Source organism: Maniola hyperantus, chromosome 10, assembly GCF_902806685.2.
Source record: "Maniola hyperantus chromosome 10, iAphHyp1.2, whole genome shotgun sequence".
Lineage (NCBI taxonomy): Eukaryota > Metazoa > Arthropoda > Insecta > Lepidoptera > Nymphalidae > Maniola > Maniola hyperantus.
Genome location: NC_048545.1, coordinates 14,602,795 through 14,617,067, shown reverse-complemented (window position 1 = coordinate 14,617,067; position 14,273 = coordinate 14,602,795). Strand labels below are relative to the sequence as shown.

The following is a 14,273-nucleotide window of genomic DNA, read 5'->3' as shown; positions in this document are numbered from 1 at the left end:
TGTAGCCTCTTTCTGGGATAGAATACGACAATCCAATAACGTCATACTTGAGGTTATAGGTGGGCATATGACCGGTCAGATATTCGATCACTGGCGGCGTGTGCATCGGGACGCGAATAAGAAGTAGAAGTAAGATTTTACTTCTACTTCTTGAACATCAAACAATATTTTAGTTATTTTAATTTTAATTTTAATTTTAATTTATATTAATTTCTTTATTTAGTAGGTATTTTATTATAATGTATAATGTATAATTTGCTGGATTTATATCTGAAAATAAAGATTTATTTATTTATATTATTATTATTTAGCCAATCGGATCGAGCGACAAGCGCTCGTCAGCTTTGGCAAGCATACGCAAACACCCATCCATACCATACGCTTTTAGGTCTTGTTGTTTGGTGCTGGTCGCAAGCGTCTGGTGGATCAAAAGATTTTCTGAACTTTGAGGAATTCAACGTCTATGGTACAATTATGATCAACCAATTTGACGTTTTAAAATAATTTGACTTTGACACAAAAATTTATTGCACATTTATTGTATTTTGCAATTTTTTGGTCGTGTTCTAACTTCGATTTTCGTTGATTTTCCTCGATTCAATTCAATATTTTGTCTTGTTTTGAATTTTTTGCACAAAATACTGCAATAGACGTGATAAATGTAAATATCTAGTTCTAATAAGATGATGATTTACAACTTATACATTTTTGATCGCTATGGAACCTTACTTTATTATGGAGAATGGAATAGAACAAAACAAGCTGGGATGTCTCGGGAGGAGGTAATTCCACAAAGTAAAAATAGTCTCCAAGTGAGAGTTGTGAAAATTTCTCAGTAATTCCGCTGTACAGCACTTTATTTTTATTATAGCTGCAACTAAGAGTAAAAAAGATTGTGCTATGAATGATTACAACAATAGTGCACAATATAGAATACTACAAGTATTGAACTATCAATCTTTAGGATTTGAGTCTGTTCTCTGATTATAGAGATATTGAGACATTAATTCATTTATCTTATTTTACAGGAAGGAAAACTCATGTATGGGATGCTGTTCTCCATAAAATCATTTGTCGCCAAAATATCACCACTGGATCCCAAGGACGGATTTCTCAACTACAGAACTTCCAAATATACTCTTCACTGCTTAGAAACACCTTCTGGAATTAAATTTGTGATGAACACGGATAACCAGGTGCAGGGGGTTCGGGAATTATTAAAAAAGATTTATGGTGAAATCTATGTCAAATATGTTATAGGTAATCCACTGTGTGGTATTGGAGAGCCAATTAATAGTGAATTATTTAAAAACAAGCTTGACACCTTTATCAAACAGGCACCTTTAAGTGCTGTCCGAGCTTCTTGATTCTTGACTCATTCTAAATTGTAAAATATAATTGTAATATTTCAAATATTTTCACTTAGTTTTATAAGTACATATATTTATTTACAGAATTATTGATATTATTTTAAACAAAATGTTTTACTGATCAATACCTAATAGTATATAACTACTATAGTTTAACAAACATATTTAATTAAAATAATATAATGTAAGTCATAACTTGTAAGGTAAGTTAGGTAGGTATGTGTATAAAATACTTAAATAAATTATGTTAAAATGTTACAATAATTTATTTCATTTCTTTGACCTGTCTTGGAATTTGTTATATTATAGTAGGTAGTACTTTTTATGAATTAATGTAAAATAAACATTCTATAATAATCGAAAGCTGTGCTACTATCATTTATGTCAAAAAAGAAGTCATGCCTTGGAACTATTGCATAGTTGCACTAGTTCCAATGCGTAACTTCTTTTTTGTGCTTATACATTACCTCTTTTAGATATAGGTAATTATCAGAGATAATTTATCACACAAATAATAAATTATCTCTGTTAATAATAAAATAGGTGCTAAAGCGCGCCGCGCCGCGCCTCAAGAAAGACTAGAAACTCAAACCATGATTCATGAATCAGCCTATAGACAAAGTTCATTCTCTTTCTGCATCATATTCCTCATTGAAGATCGTGACCCCTTTCCATTAATCACATAATGGTAGAGGACAGAGGTTTTCTTGGGATGATAATGCGGTTGGTTCTCAGGAATCCCTTGTCTTACCCATCGCATACAAAACCAAAATCTCGCGCCAAATGTAGTTGCTATAATTTGCCTGGAAATACTATAGACTATTCGTATGTAGTCTATACACTGTCCATATCGTAATCGTATGTAGCCTGTGGTCTGACCTGTTTTTTTACCTACATAATATGTCAAAAAGCAAAAACTTTACTCTATGGTCAAAAATCAAACGGTTGTTTTTGTTAGTTGAGTTTGTTTTGGGAAACAAATAGTACTTTTATAAATTATTAGTATTTCATAGCTAAAAGTTTAACGGAATACCCTCACTGAATAATTTGAATATGGCTTTAGTGTTTGATTGTGTAAAAAAGTGGAGTTTCTGTGATGAGTGATACCGACGACACCGATGTTCTTCTGCTGATACCACCGAACTTCTTCCTCGTTAATTCTTCCGGCTCTGAGGATTCCTTCCTGGAGTCCTCGAGAACCGTCGTCCACAAACCGGTTTCGTGCACCGCTCAAGTTCTAGGCAAACTGGTTAACCAAGTCCATTCGCTGGAATCCCGTTTAGAGACGTTAGAACTCGATACAAGTGAGATCTCGAGCGTAGAATCGCGTAAAAAGGTTTGGGATACTGAAAGTTTCGATAGTCGTAGCTTGGATCGTAAGTGTTTCACTTTCCCGCGCAGACGTCGTCGTAAAATTAGAAAGGTACGTAGTAAAGATGTGTCTTTGACGAGCCTCGATATCTGCGGAAAAGATTTCTGCAGTTTAAAATTGAATTGCAAACCTGAAAAATTAGAAAAATTAAATGATTCACTCAGTATGGATGGTGATATTAGCAGTATCGTATCAACGCCGAGTAAAGGGAATGATAAACTTCTTTTACACGAAATAGACGAGTTCCTAACCAGAGTGGAATCTTACGAAAGCCCTGATTCGAAAAGCAAGGAAGCAAACCAAATAACCGCTGAAAATATTATTAAAGCAACAGGTGATTATATATCGCAGAAGTTAGAAGGGAGAAACATAGATGAAATTCAGCTGCCGAGTGGAAGAATAGTGTCAAGTAATATTTTAGATAAGTACATTTATTTAGTTAAAACAGCAAATCAATCGCCCCAAAGTACATCTTCTGTGTGTAACATTAGGACTGAAAATGATCATACAAGTTATGTCCATACAAGAAGTGAGAATGATTCAAATAACATGCCTCATACATCAACAAAACCAAACACAAAATCTCCGAGTATAAGAAGACTAAACTTCTCTGACACTAAAGATGTGCAGTCAACATCAACGCCAAAAAGAAATATACAACCTTCATACTCGGATACATTCAAACCATCATCAAATAAAATATTAGACCGAGCGTCCAAAGTTCTAGAGCATTACAAGTCTCAAAGTCGCAATACTCCGAGTTCTATATCAGATGCTAGTGAATTGACTTTAAAGAGAGATGAATTCACAAAAAGGCATGACTATGTAAAGAAAGATGAATTTATGAAACAAAATGAATATATAAAGAGAGATGAATATATGAAACAACATGAATATGCAATGAAGAAAGATGAATATATGAGGAGAGATGAATGTATGAAGCAAAGTGAATATACTATGAAGAGAGATGAGTTTAAAATGCCTCAAATGAGGCCTTTTGGCTTGGACAGGGAAGGGTATAAGCTGGAGTCCATAGACACAGATTTATTGAGCCTAAGTGAGCTATGGGGTGAGAGGGGCGACAGGGGAGAGAAGGTAGACAGTATTAAATTGGAAGAGGAGAGGTTGAAAAGAGAAGTGAGTATATTAAATTCATTTCAACATTAATTCTGTATGTGCTATGTTATTGTTCACACTAAAGCTACTAGAGCAATGTAAAATGTGCACCCAGAACTAACTTTTGATTTTAAGTTCAATAAAGTAGTATGGAATTAATTAAACTCTTAATAATATATAGAAGTAATTAAATTAGTATGGAATTGATAAAATTATTTTCTTAGAAATATTTTTCTTTCATTGCATCTATTTGCCTTCATCATCTACACTAATATTATAAAGAGGAAAACTTTGTTTGTTTGTTTGTTTGTTTGTTTGTTTGTTTGTTTGTACTGAATAGGCTCAAAAACTACTAGACCGATTTTAAAAATTCTTTCACCATTCGAAAGCTACATTATCCACGAGTAACATAGGCTATATTTTATTTTGGAAAAAAAATAGGGTTCCGTAAGATATTTGGGTTTTTCGGACACAAGGTGTAAAAAATCAACCAGAAAAGTTACTTATTTTGCGTACGCTGCCTAAACTATAAAAGATAGAACCATAAAATGTTCTAATTAATTGTAGATCTTATAACTATCTACAAAAAAGTCCGCGACACACTATACCCATCTATGTCGAGTGAGGCACAGCAACCATTTTTTTATTTAAAAATCTTGAATTTTTTTTGGACTACATTTAAACGCGTTTATTTTACTCATGCTATTAATCCTTATCAAAATAAATGATTTCATCACTAAGAACAGTTTATGGAGATAATATTTGGTCTTTGAATGATTAAAATTGGACGTTTGGTTTTGAAGTTATGGCGAAATTAAAATATTACGATTTCTGCTGCACGGCCCGTTGTATTTCTACACTAATATTATAAAGAGGAAAACTTTGTTTGTTTGTTTGTTTGTTTGTTTGTTTGTTTGTTTGTTTGTACTGAATAGGCTCAAAAACTACTAGACCGATTTTAAAAATTCTTTCACCATTCGAAAGCTACATTATCCACGAGTAACATAGGCTATATTTTATTTTGGAAAAAAATAGGGTTCCGTAAGATATTTGGGGTTTTCAGACACAAGGTGTAAAAAATCAACCAGAAAAGTTACTTATTTTGCGTACGCTGCCTAAACTATAAAAGATAGAACCATAAAATGTTCTAATTAATTGTAGATCTTATAAATATCTACAAAAAAGTCCGCGACACACTATACCCATCTATGTCGAGTGAGGCACAGCAACCATTTTTTTATTTAAAAATCTTGAATTTTTTTTGGACTACATTTAAACGCGTTTATTTTACTCATGCTATTAATCCTTATCAAAATAAATGATTTCATCACTAAGAACAGTTTATGGAGATAATATTTGGTCTTTGAATGATTAAAATTGGACGTTTGGTTTTGAAGTTATGGCGAAATTAAAATATTACGATTTCTGCTGCACGGCCCGTTGTATTATATTATATAAAGAGGTAATGTCGTTAAGTTTGTTTGTAGGGGGTAATCTTTAGAACTACTGAACCGATTTTAAAAATTCTTTCACCAGTAGAAAGCTACATTATTCCTGAGTGACATAGGCTATACGGGATCTTTAAAAACCTAAATCTACGCGGGCGAAGCCGCGGGGATCAGCTAGTAATTCATATTTTCATTTATAAGTGTATCATTGAAAAGGGTGCAAAAAACTGATTGTTATAAAAATCCTGAAAAAATCTTAATATTCTGTTAAAAAGCAGCAAGAAACAGGGCTGAATGGTTGCTTGTAGTATTTTGATTAAGCACTGTAAGAGGCCCCGCACACAGTCAAGCATTATTGTCAAATTTTACGTGTTTGCAGTAACCCTTTCTGAATTCTGCGTCGAAAGTGACGCCTTGTTTGACAAACCTGTTTGAATGGTGTTTGCACCGTGCTCTTGCGTTTGATGACCTTGATCAAACAAATGTCAATTTGACAAACATGCTTGACCGTGTGTGGGGCCTCTAATAACTAATGATAAGTATACAAGCTGTAATTTCCCAATTATAGCACTGTGAAGCAATGATCCAACAATTACAAAAGAAGATCCTTGAACAGCAAGAGAAGTTAGCAGTTGCCATGAAAGTGGACAAAGCCAAAGACGCAGCAATCAACAAGCTGCGTGAAGCTTGGCTGCGTCTCACTGGCAGCTTGGACAGAGCTGAGGAAAGACACCGGGCAGCGTTGGACAGGATGGTGCGAGAGGTTGATAACTTTAAGATGGTCGCTGGGGAAGCACAGAAGGTAAGATTTTAAACTGCTGAGCCTCGATAGCTCAATGATTAAAGGAGCGGAGTGAAAGTAGTGAGCCGATGATGATAATTATGATGATGATTTTATGGTTATTATTTCCATTTCAGAAAACAAGCCATTTTGAAACAGAACTATACAAAGCATTGGACCTCGCTCACGACTATCAGGAAAAATGCAAACTCCTGACATCAGAGAAGAAGGACTTGCAGGAACAGATGGAGAAGGTTGCGGAGAGCAAAGACGAGGCAATCAGACTGAAGGACAAGGAGATTGAAGTATTGAAGGAGAACTGTGAGACGGTGATGAGGCTCAACAAGCAGTCTACTGATTGTGTTAAGAACTTGGAGGATGCTTTGGAAAAGGTATATCACTATACACCTCTGAGAAACCCGGCTTTACTCACGTATTTAGTCGACGCTAGCCCAACTAGTTTCGTTGACTAAATACGTAAGGTCGGTTTTCTCTCCTACATGTGTAGGAGAAAACCGACACACAATCGAAATTATCACGATAGTTTAAACGCCAAAAAAGGTATATCACTACCCATAGTATAAATGCGAAAGTGTAAGTGATAATAATGTCAAGTTTTTTTTTAGGAATCTGTACCTCAGAAGGAAAAAAGGGACCTGCATAGGATCATTTCGTTGTCTGTCTGTCTCTGTGTCTCTCTATCGTGTCTGTCAAGAGTCAAGACAAGGGAATCAAAACCTAGAAGGGTACTTCCTGTTGACGAGAATCACGAAATTTGTCAGACCAGTAGCAATCTCTAGCATAAGTAAAGGAAAAAATCCGAAAACCATGAATTTGTAGTTACATCACAAAAAACCGGCCGAATGCGAGTCAGGCTCGCGCAACGAGGGTTCCGTACTACAGTCGTATTTTTTCGACATAGTCAGAAACTATGATGCATAAAAATAAATAAAAATCTATTTTAGAATGCACAGGTTTCATATGATACTGTACCCCGCTTGATATAGTTATCTTACTTCGAAAATTGAAAATACTAATTATTAGTTCATGACTAGAATTTAATTTTTTTGTTTGATGTAACCACAAATTCACGGTTTTCAGATTTTTCCACTAATTCACATCAAGATGGTGCAGAACCCTTGGTGTGGGAGCTCGGCTCGCATTTGTCCGGTTTTTTTAATAATGCCACATTATTAATAATGACAATACAATATTAATTTACAGGAGAAATCAGACCATGAATCAACGAAAAGCAAAACAATGGAACTGACTCACAAAGTGGAGACCTTGAGTGAGGAGAGGCTCGTGGAACAACAAGAGAGAGACATTCTGAAGGCCAAGGTGAATGAAGAGAGATCTCGCTGCAGTGTGCTGGAGAAGCAACTGTGTGACTCACAGAACCAGCTCAGCGAGCTACTGAACAAATGTGTAAGTGAATATGATTATAGATAGAATAGATAGCATCATCATCATGATCAACCCATAGCCGGCTTACTACAGAACACAAGTCTCCTCTCAGAGTGGGAAGGGTTTTGGCCATTAGTCTACCACGCTGGCCATGTGCGGATTGGTAGAATTCACACATCTTTGAGAACATTATAGAGAACTCTCGGGCATGCAGGTTTCCTCACGATATTTTCCTTCACTGTCAAAGCAAGCATAAAACTTGTGATTAGAGTAGGTACGCGTACTCTAACCGTGGGTTTAGAATCGCCGACCTTTAGGTTTAAAGACTTTTATTTTCTCAAAAAGAACAAAAGTTCACTTACATGAGAACAATTTTAAGCATAAATATAGAAGAAAAACATTACTTAAGATACGGTGAACTTATATATATTTTAAAACTATAGTGTTTGACAATATTATTTTTTTAATTTTTCTTTAAATTTTGGAAAAGATTTTTTGTTAAAAATGTCTTTAGGCAAGTTATTATATAGTAGCACTCCCTCAAACTGTATAGTTTTCACCCCACAATTAGTCCTAGCTTTAGTTAATTGTAGTTTATGTTTGTTTCGTGTACCATGTCTATGAGATTTTGTCTTAAAAGTGATTTGTGTATGTACGGACTCTAAGAGTATTTTTCTAACTAGTATGCATGTTTTGTATTTGTGTAATTGACTAATAGATAGTTGATCAGTTTTCTTATATAATTCTTTGGTCGGGAAGCGATAGTCTAGTTGGAATAAAACTTTTAACAATTTGTTTTGTGATATTTGAAGATCCTTTAAATTAGTTTTATATGCACATCCCCAAATCTCTATTAAGTATTCTAGTAAAGGCTTGGCTAGTGAGTTATAAATGATACTTCGGACTTTATGCGGTATACATCGTGCAGATTTACGCAGAGCTCCAGTCAACGATGTGATTTTTGACTGCAGATTCGGATTTCAGTCCGCTCCTTTAACGTTTGAGCTATTGTGATTTGTGACTAGACAATTAGTTCATGAAATTCGTCATCCCGTGTATAAGTCAGGATGGCCGAGCGGTCTAAGGCGCTGCGTTCAGGTCGCAGTCCACTTCTGTGGGCGTGGGTTCGAATCCCACTTCTGACAAATACTTTTGCTTTTTTTTTAAACATTCATTAACAATAAAGTACAAATCAATTAATTCGTTAAAAATAAAATACTTCTGTATTATTTTTTGTCTAAATCGTGTTTTATGCACATATGCACGCAATGCATCATTTTAATGGTCCTACTAATTTTATAAACTAGCTGATATCTTGGATATAGGTCTTTGATGAACTATGTGAAAAATTATGAAAAATTTATTGATGAACTATAAACCCATGCTAAATCTGTGTCCGCGTGGAATTAGGTTTTTTAAAAATCCCGTGGGAACTCTTCGATTTTCCGGGATAAAAAGTAGCCTATGTCACTCAAGTCTTAAACTGCACCCATCCAAAAAATCAGGTCGATCCGGTGCTCCATTGCGACGTGACTGAAGGATAAACCAACAAACAAACACACTTCCGCATTTATAATAAGGGTACTGGTATGGGTAGTGATAGTGATTTATTTTTCATTCAAAGGACACCCTAGACGACGAAACCAAAAACCTCAGAAAGCACCTAGAGCTCCAGAAAGCGGAACTAAAAAGCCACTACCAGCAACAACTAGAGGATGCCGTGTTGGCGAAGCTGCAGGAGTTCCAGAGACAACTGGACTTGGCTGAGAGAGACATGGAGATGGCTGCGAGGAATAAGGAGTCAGCTGTTATTGACTCCTTCAATAAGCAGATCACTAGGATTGAGGAGCAGTGAGTATCTAGTGTCAATCTCTCTCTCTTTCTCTCTCTATTTCTCTCCTCTTGTCTCTAGCGGAAAGAGTAAAGATAAAGGTAAGGATTAATAAATACATCCTAAAAAGCCACTATCAGCAACAACTAGAGGTCGCCATATTGGCAAAACTGAAGGAGTTCGAGAGACAACTGGACTTGGCTGAGAGAGACATGGAGATGGCTGCGAGGAATAAGGAGTCAGCTGTTATTGACTCCTTCAATAAGCAGATCACCCCTCGGCAACCTGGGCGGTCTACTCGGCTTCTGGAGTGAGCTTGGATGGCTGGAGTGAAGACTTCAGCGGGGAGGGGCAATGCACGCACAACAGACGGAAACGTTTAAGTGCGGAAACCAGCCCAGAGCGAAGAAGAAGAAGAAGAAGCAGATCACTAGGATTAAGGAGCAGTCCGTTTTTCCTTAGTTTGTACAAACAATCCCAAAAACTTTAGAGAAACGCGTAAACGGCGATTATACCTTCTGACCGCATGTACTGCGCCTACGTATTTCAGCGAGAAGCTATTTGTTTACCTTTTAAGAAAACTAAATAATAGTGTCTATATGTTAATAAAATTAACGGGTTTAATAAAAACTGCCATAGCCCTTAAAGGTTCGCCCGCTATCATCTTAGACTGCATCATCACTTACCATCAGGTGAGATTGCAGTCAAGGGCTAACTTGTATCTGAATTAAAAAATATATATATATGTGGGGTCTGCTAGTTTTTTTAATACTATGTATATTAAATACTATATATTTTAAAAGGTATTGGTATGTTTCGCAGACACAAGCTGGAGGTGAACGTGCTGGAAGAGAAACAGAAGGAAGAGATCAAGCTGTACAGGTTGCAGCTCGCGCAGGCCAACGAGAAGATCAGCTTACTAGAGGTTTGTTGTCTATGAATATTTTTAATTTGGAAATCCGTCTGTACTGTTTCATTATAAATAACTAAGGTTTACTAACTTGAGACACTGCTAAAATGAGACAGTGTTATATCGCTGGCATAAATCTATCTCGTTCTAACTGAAACTTAAGTCTGAGCAAAGTCAAAGAGTGCTCTATGGATCTCAGCCTAAGACTAGACTCACGTGATTGGTTGACTCCCGACTAGTTTTGAGTATATCCAAACTCTAGGGTCTTCTTTTTAGGGTTCCGTACCTCAAAAGAAAAAACGGAACCCTTATAGGATCACTTTGTTGTCTGTCTGTCTGTCTGTCTGTCTATCTGTTAAGAAACCTACAGGGTACTCCCGATGACCTAGAATCATGAAATTTGGCAGGTAGGTAGATCTTATAGCTGACATTTGGGGAAAAATCTGAAAACCGTGAATTTAGGGTTAGATCACACAAAAAAAATTAAATTGTGGTCATGAACTAATAATTAGTATTTTAAACTTTCGAAGTGAGTGAGTATATCAAGTGGGATATCATATGAAAGGTCTTCACCTGTACATTCTAAAACAGATTTTTATTTATTTTTATGCATCATAGTTTTTGAATTATCGTGCAAAATGTCGAAAAAATACGAGTGTAGTACGGAACCCTCATTGCGCGAGCCTGACTCGCACTTGGCCGGTTTTTTAAAAAGCCTCTGCTAACGACGCGGCACCAACTGCGAGCCGCACGGGCTGCGACCCGCAAGACTAATATATGTAGGTTGCAAACGCATCCAATTAGAAGAAAGGTGATGCAAAATGATGTAGGTTAGATTAAGAAATATTATTAAAACAATAGCATGTAATATTTCATTATAATTACTGTTAGTCCATACGTTTGGTTGATCATAACACATCACTCAATAAACACGTCTGCACCATTGCCGTCTCCATCAATTTAATTTAACAGGGGTATGAGTTTAATAAAAACTGCCATACCCCTTCCAGGTTAGCCCGCTATCATCTTAGACTGCATCATCACTTACCACCAGGTGAGATTGCAGTCAAGGGCTAACTTGTATCTGAATAAATAAAAAAAACAACCAACAAATAGAGTTATATATTTCAAGACATGCTGTGAGGTTCCTCGTGGGTTACACGACCTTGTGGGTTATATTTTTTTTCTAGAACAAGTTAGAAACATACCGTCGTCGCAGAGGACAGATCGCGTCTCAACTACACTCCGTGATGGAGTCGCAGTGGAGACAGGCGCTGCTCATACTGACGCACGGGCACGCAGGCCTCTCGCACCGCGTCGCGCCGCCCAGTCTAGACAATACTGCGCCGGAGTCTGGTGAGTGCTCATCATCATTACTAGCTGATGCCCGCGACTTCGTCCGCGTGGAATTAGGTTTTTTAGAAATCCCGTGGGAACTCTTTGATTTTCCGGAATAAAAAGTAGCCTATGTCACTCTCCAGGTCTTCATCTATACCCATGCAAAAATCACGTCAATCCGTTGAACCGTTGCGACGTGATTGAAGAACAAACCAACAAACAAACACACTTTCGCATTTATGATAAGGGTACTGATAAAGGGGAGTGCTCTTCAGAGCTATTCGACGTCATTCCACCCTCCTTTTTCTACAACCGCACCGCGCTTCACCGTAAGCAATTTCACCCTCACCACCTGGGTGTCTGATGCACTTCGACCGCACGTTGTGCCAGGTCCTTTTATCTACGCACATGCTGACTGTGGAATCAACTCCCTTCGGCGGTGTTCTCCCACTAGACTTCAACATGGGGTTTTTGAAGGGGCGGACCTACAAATTCCTGAAAGGCCGGCAACGCATTGACGGTTCCTCTGGTCCTGCAAATGTTCATGGGCGGTGGTAATCACTTTACATCGGATGACCCGCGTGCTCGTTTGCAACCTTTTTTGTGCGCATCCGACTCGCACTTTTGATTGACTGTTTAAAAAATGTGTTAAAAGTATGCTCCTAAAAAAAGCATATTATACAGTCGCAGACTATGTAAACGATAAAAAAGCTTGGATTTGACTCGCTCCAGCAATGCACGGGGCTGCAATGGCTTGAATAGTAATTGATAAATTAAAAAGAGCAACCGCCGAGTTTCTTGCTGGTTCTTCTCGGTAGGAACGGCATTCCGAACCAGTGGTAAATTAAAACTACCTGACTATTCATAAGCACTTTTAAAAAGTTTACATGAATAAAAAAACATTCTATTCTATTCTATTCTATACTGATTTTGATTGCATTTAATTGACAGTATCGACTCCCCTGCCGCCGGAAGCGATGTGCAGCAAAGCCGGCGCCACGTCTCTGCCGCCCGAAGTGTTCCGCTCGCGACACACGGACCTGCAGTTCGACACCCTGAGCGACCGCGAGCTGCAGCAATATGTTAAACTGGTAACTATTCACCATAATCATCATCATCATCATCATCATCAACCGATCGACGTCCACTGCTGGACATAGGTCTCTTCTAGAGACTTCCACACGCCACGGTCTTGCGCTGCCGCCACCCAGCGGTTCCCTAATGCCGTCTGTCCACCTAAAGTTGCCTTCTTGCCTTGCCTTGTAGGACTGACCACTTACCTTTGAGAGCATAATCATATTCTGACAATTTTAAATCTATATAAAAAAAAAATAAAAAAAAACTTCCATATCCATACTAATATTATAAATGCGAAAGTGTGTCTGTCTGTCTGCTAGCTTTTCACGGCCCAACAGTTTAACCGATTTCGATGAAATTTAGTACAGAGTTAGCTTACATTAGCGATTCACTTCGTTTCATTAAATAGCAGGGATGTTGCCTATGTCAAAAAAAACCGGCCGAATTGATAACCACCTCCTTTTTGGAAGTCGGTTAATTAAATATAGGGTCTTCCAAAATACGTCCACTTTATCCACGTCCTTATGTTAGTTAGCCATTTTTCGATTTTCGACAACAAATTATCGATTAAACTAAAAAAGCACGTCAAATCATTGTGACGTCACATAGCAGTATTTCATAGAAGCTCGAATACTAAGTGCGCGTTTTGACGTTTACTGGATTAAGGAATCAATCTTCTAAAAATCTTTCCAAAATTTCCAGCTCCTAACGAAACCGCCGAGCTTCGACGCGGACTCGCCGCCCGACCACAAGCACCTCGATGAAGAGCCCACCAGCGATCGACCGGATAAGGTGGACAGGCGGGACAAGGCCAAGCGCAGTCTCAACCCCGGGAAACCTCCTTGGAAGGCATAGTTTCAAAGAGATTTGTATAAGAACCCACAGAAATTAAAGTTGTCTGGTGGGAGACTTCGGCCGTGGCTAGTTACCACCCTACTGGCAAACCCGTGCCGCCGAGTGATTTAGCGTTCCGGCACGATGCCATGCCCTAGGGAGGTCGTCAAATATATATGTCAAGGGAGGGATTTTTTCTTGAGACTTAAAAATAGCATAATACCAATTTCGTGTGTATTTTATAAACTAAAGTGAAATACTCTCAAATAAATATTTAATATTATGCAATAGAAACATATCCCGCCACGTTAGCTAAGTTATTATAGTTAAGGAGTTTTTGTAATTTTCTATTTATTTTGTAACGTTAGTGAGAGTTTATAAAACATTCCATTATTGTGTTAATCAAATAAATTTTATCAAATATTTGTTCTTTTATTATAGAAAAATAAATATCACATTATTTATAAAGCTGTATAAACTACTAGCAGATGATACCTGTGAGTTCGTCCCTGTTATTTAGGTTTTGAAAATACCAAGGGAAAAGGGAAGATTTTTTTTTATTAAAATAAAACATGCTTTTATTTTAATAAAAAAATTAAAGCCTGACCAGAAAAATAAAACACCTCGCCATATTATTGCGAAGAACCCTTAGAACTAATTTAAACAAGACTTTGTACTTAGTGACCATAGAATTATTTGCCGAAAATAATTTTAATATTTTTCTATCCTAAACCTAACTTAGGTATAAATAATTATAATAGATACTTTATGTCATTGCTCAAGATTCTA

The 14,273-nt window shown here is 37.1% G+C and overlaps 2 protein-coding genes and 1 non-coding gene across 3 annotated transcripts; all 3 read left to right on the top strand.

The window, feature by feature from the left end:
- The first annotated feature begins 514 nt into the window (after positions 1 to 514).
- Bet5 (blocked early in transport 5) lies at positions 515 to 1,658 on the top strand. Its single transcript, XM_034973030.2, has 2 exons — positions 515 to 782; positions 1,029 to 1,658. The coding sequence occupies exons 1-2, from the start codon at positions 684 to 686 to the stop codon at positions 1,365 to 1,367; spliced, it is 438 nt and encodes a 145-aa protein (XP_034828921.1). The 5' UTR covers positions 515 to 683; the 3' UTR covers positions 1,368 to 1,658.
- A 649-nt stretch (positions 1,659 to 2,307) lies between these two features.
- Positions 2,308 to 13,907, top strand: LOC117986159 (putative leucine-rich repeat-containing protein DDB_G0290503). Its single transcript, XM_034972997.2, has 9 exons — positions 2,308 to 3,879; positions 5,875 to 6,108; positions 6,225 to 6,479; positions 7,312 to 7,515; positions 9,119 to 9,345; positions 10,148 to 10,250; positions 11,426 to 11,591; positions 12,525 to 12,664; positions 13,353 to 13,907. The coding sequence occupies exons 1-9, from the start codon at positions 2,467 to 2,469 to the stop codon at positions 13,503 to 13,505; spliced, it is 2,895 nt and encodes a 964-aa protein (XP_034828888.1). The 5' UTR covers positions 2,308 to 2,466; the 3' UTR covers positions 13,506 to 13,907.
- Positions 8,556 to 8,639, top strand: TRNAL-CAG (transfer RNA leucine (anticodon CAG)). Its single transcript has one exon. It is a non-coding gene; the product is annotated as a tRNA-Leu (tRNA).
- Positions 13,908 to 14,273: the final 366 nt, after the last annotated feature.

Excerpts from the sequence above, each read along its gene's own strand:
- LOC117986159 (XM_034972997.2), top strand. The coding sequence starts at position 2,467 with ATGAGTGATACCGACGACACCGATGTTCTTCTGCTGATACCACCGAAC. Across the intron at positions 3,880-5,874 it reads AGGAGAGGTTGAAAAGAGAA|CACTGTGAAGCAATGATCCA; the intron begins GTGAGTATATTA and ends TCCCAATTATAG. Across the intron at positions 7,516-9,118 it reads GCGAGCTACTGAACAAATGT|GACACCCTAGACGACGAAAC; the intron begins GTAAGTGAATAT and ends TTTCATTCAAAG.
- Bet5 (XM_034973030.2), top strand. The coding sequence starts at position 684 with ATGATGATTTACAACTTATACATTTTTGATCGCTATGGAACCTTACTT. Across the intron at positions 783-1,028 it reads CTGGGATGTCTCGGGAGGAG|GAAGGAAAACTCATGTATGG; the intron begins GTAATTCCACAA and ends CTTATTTTACAG.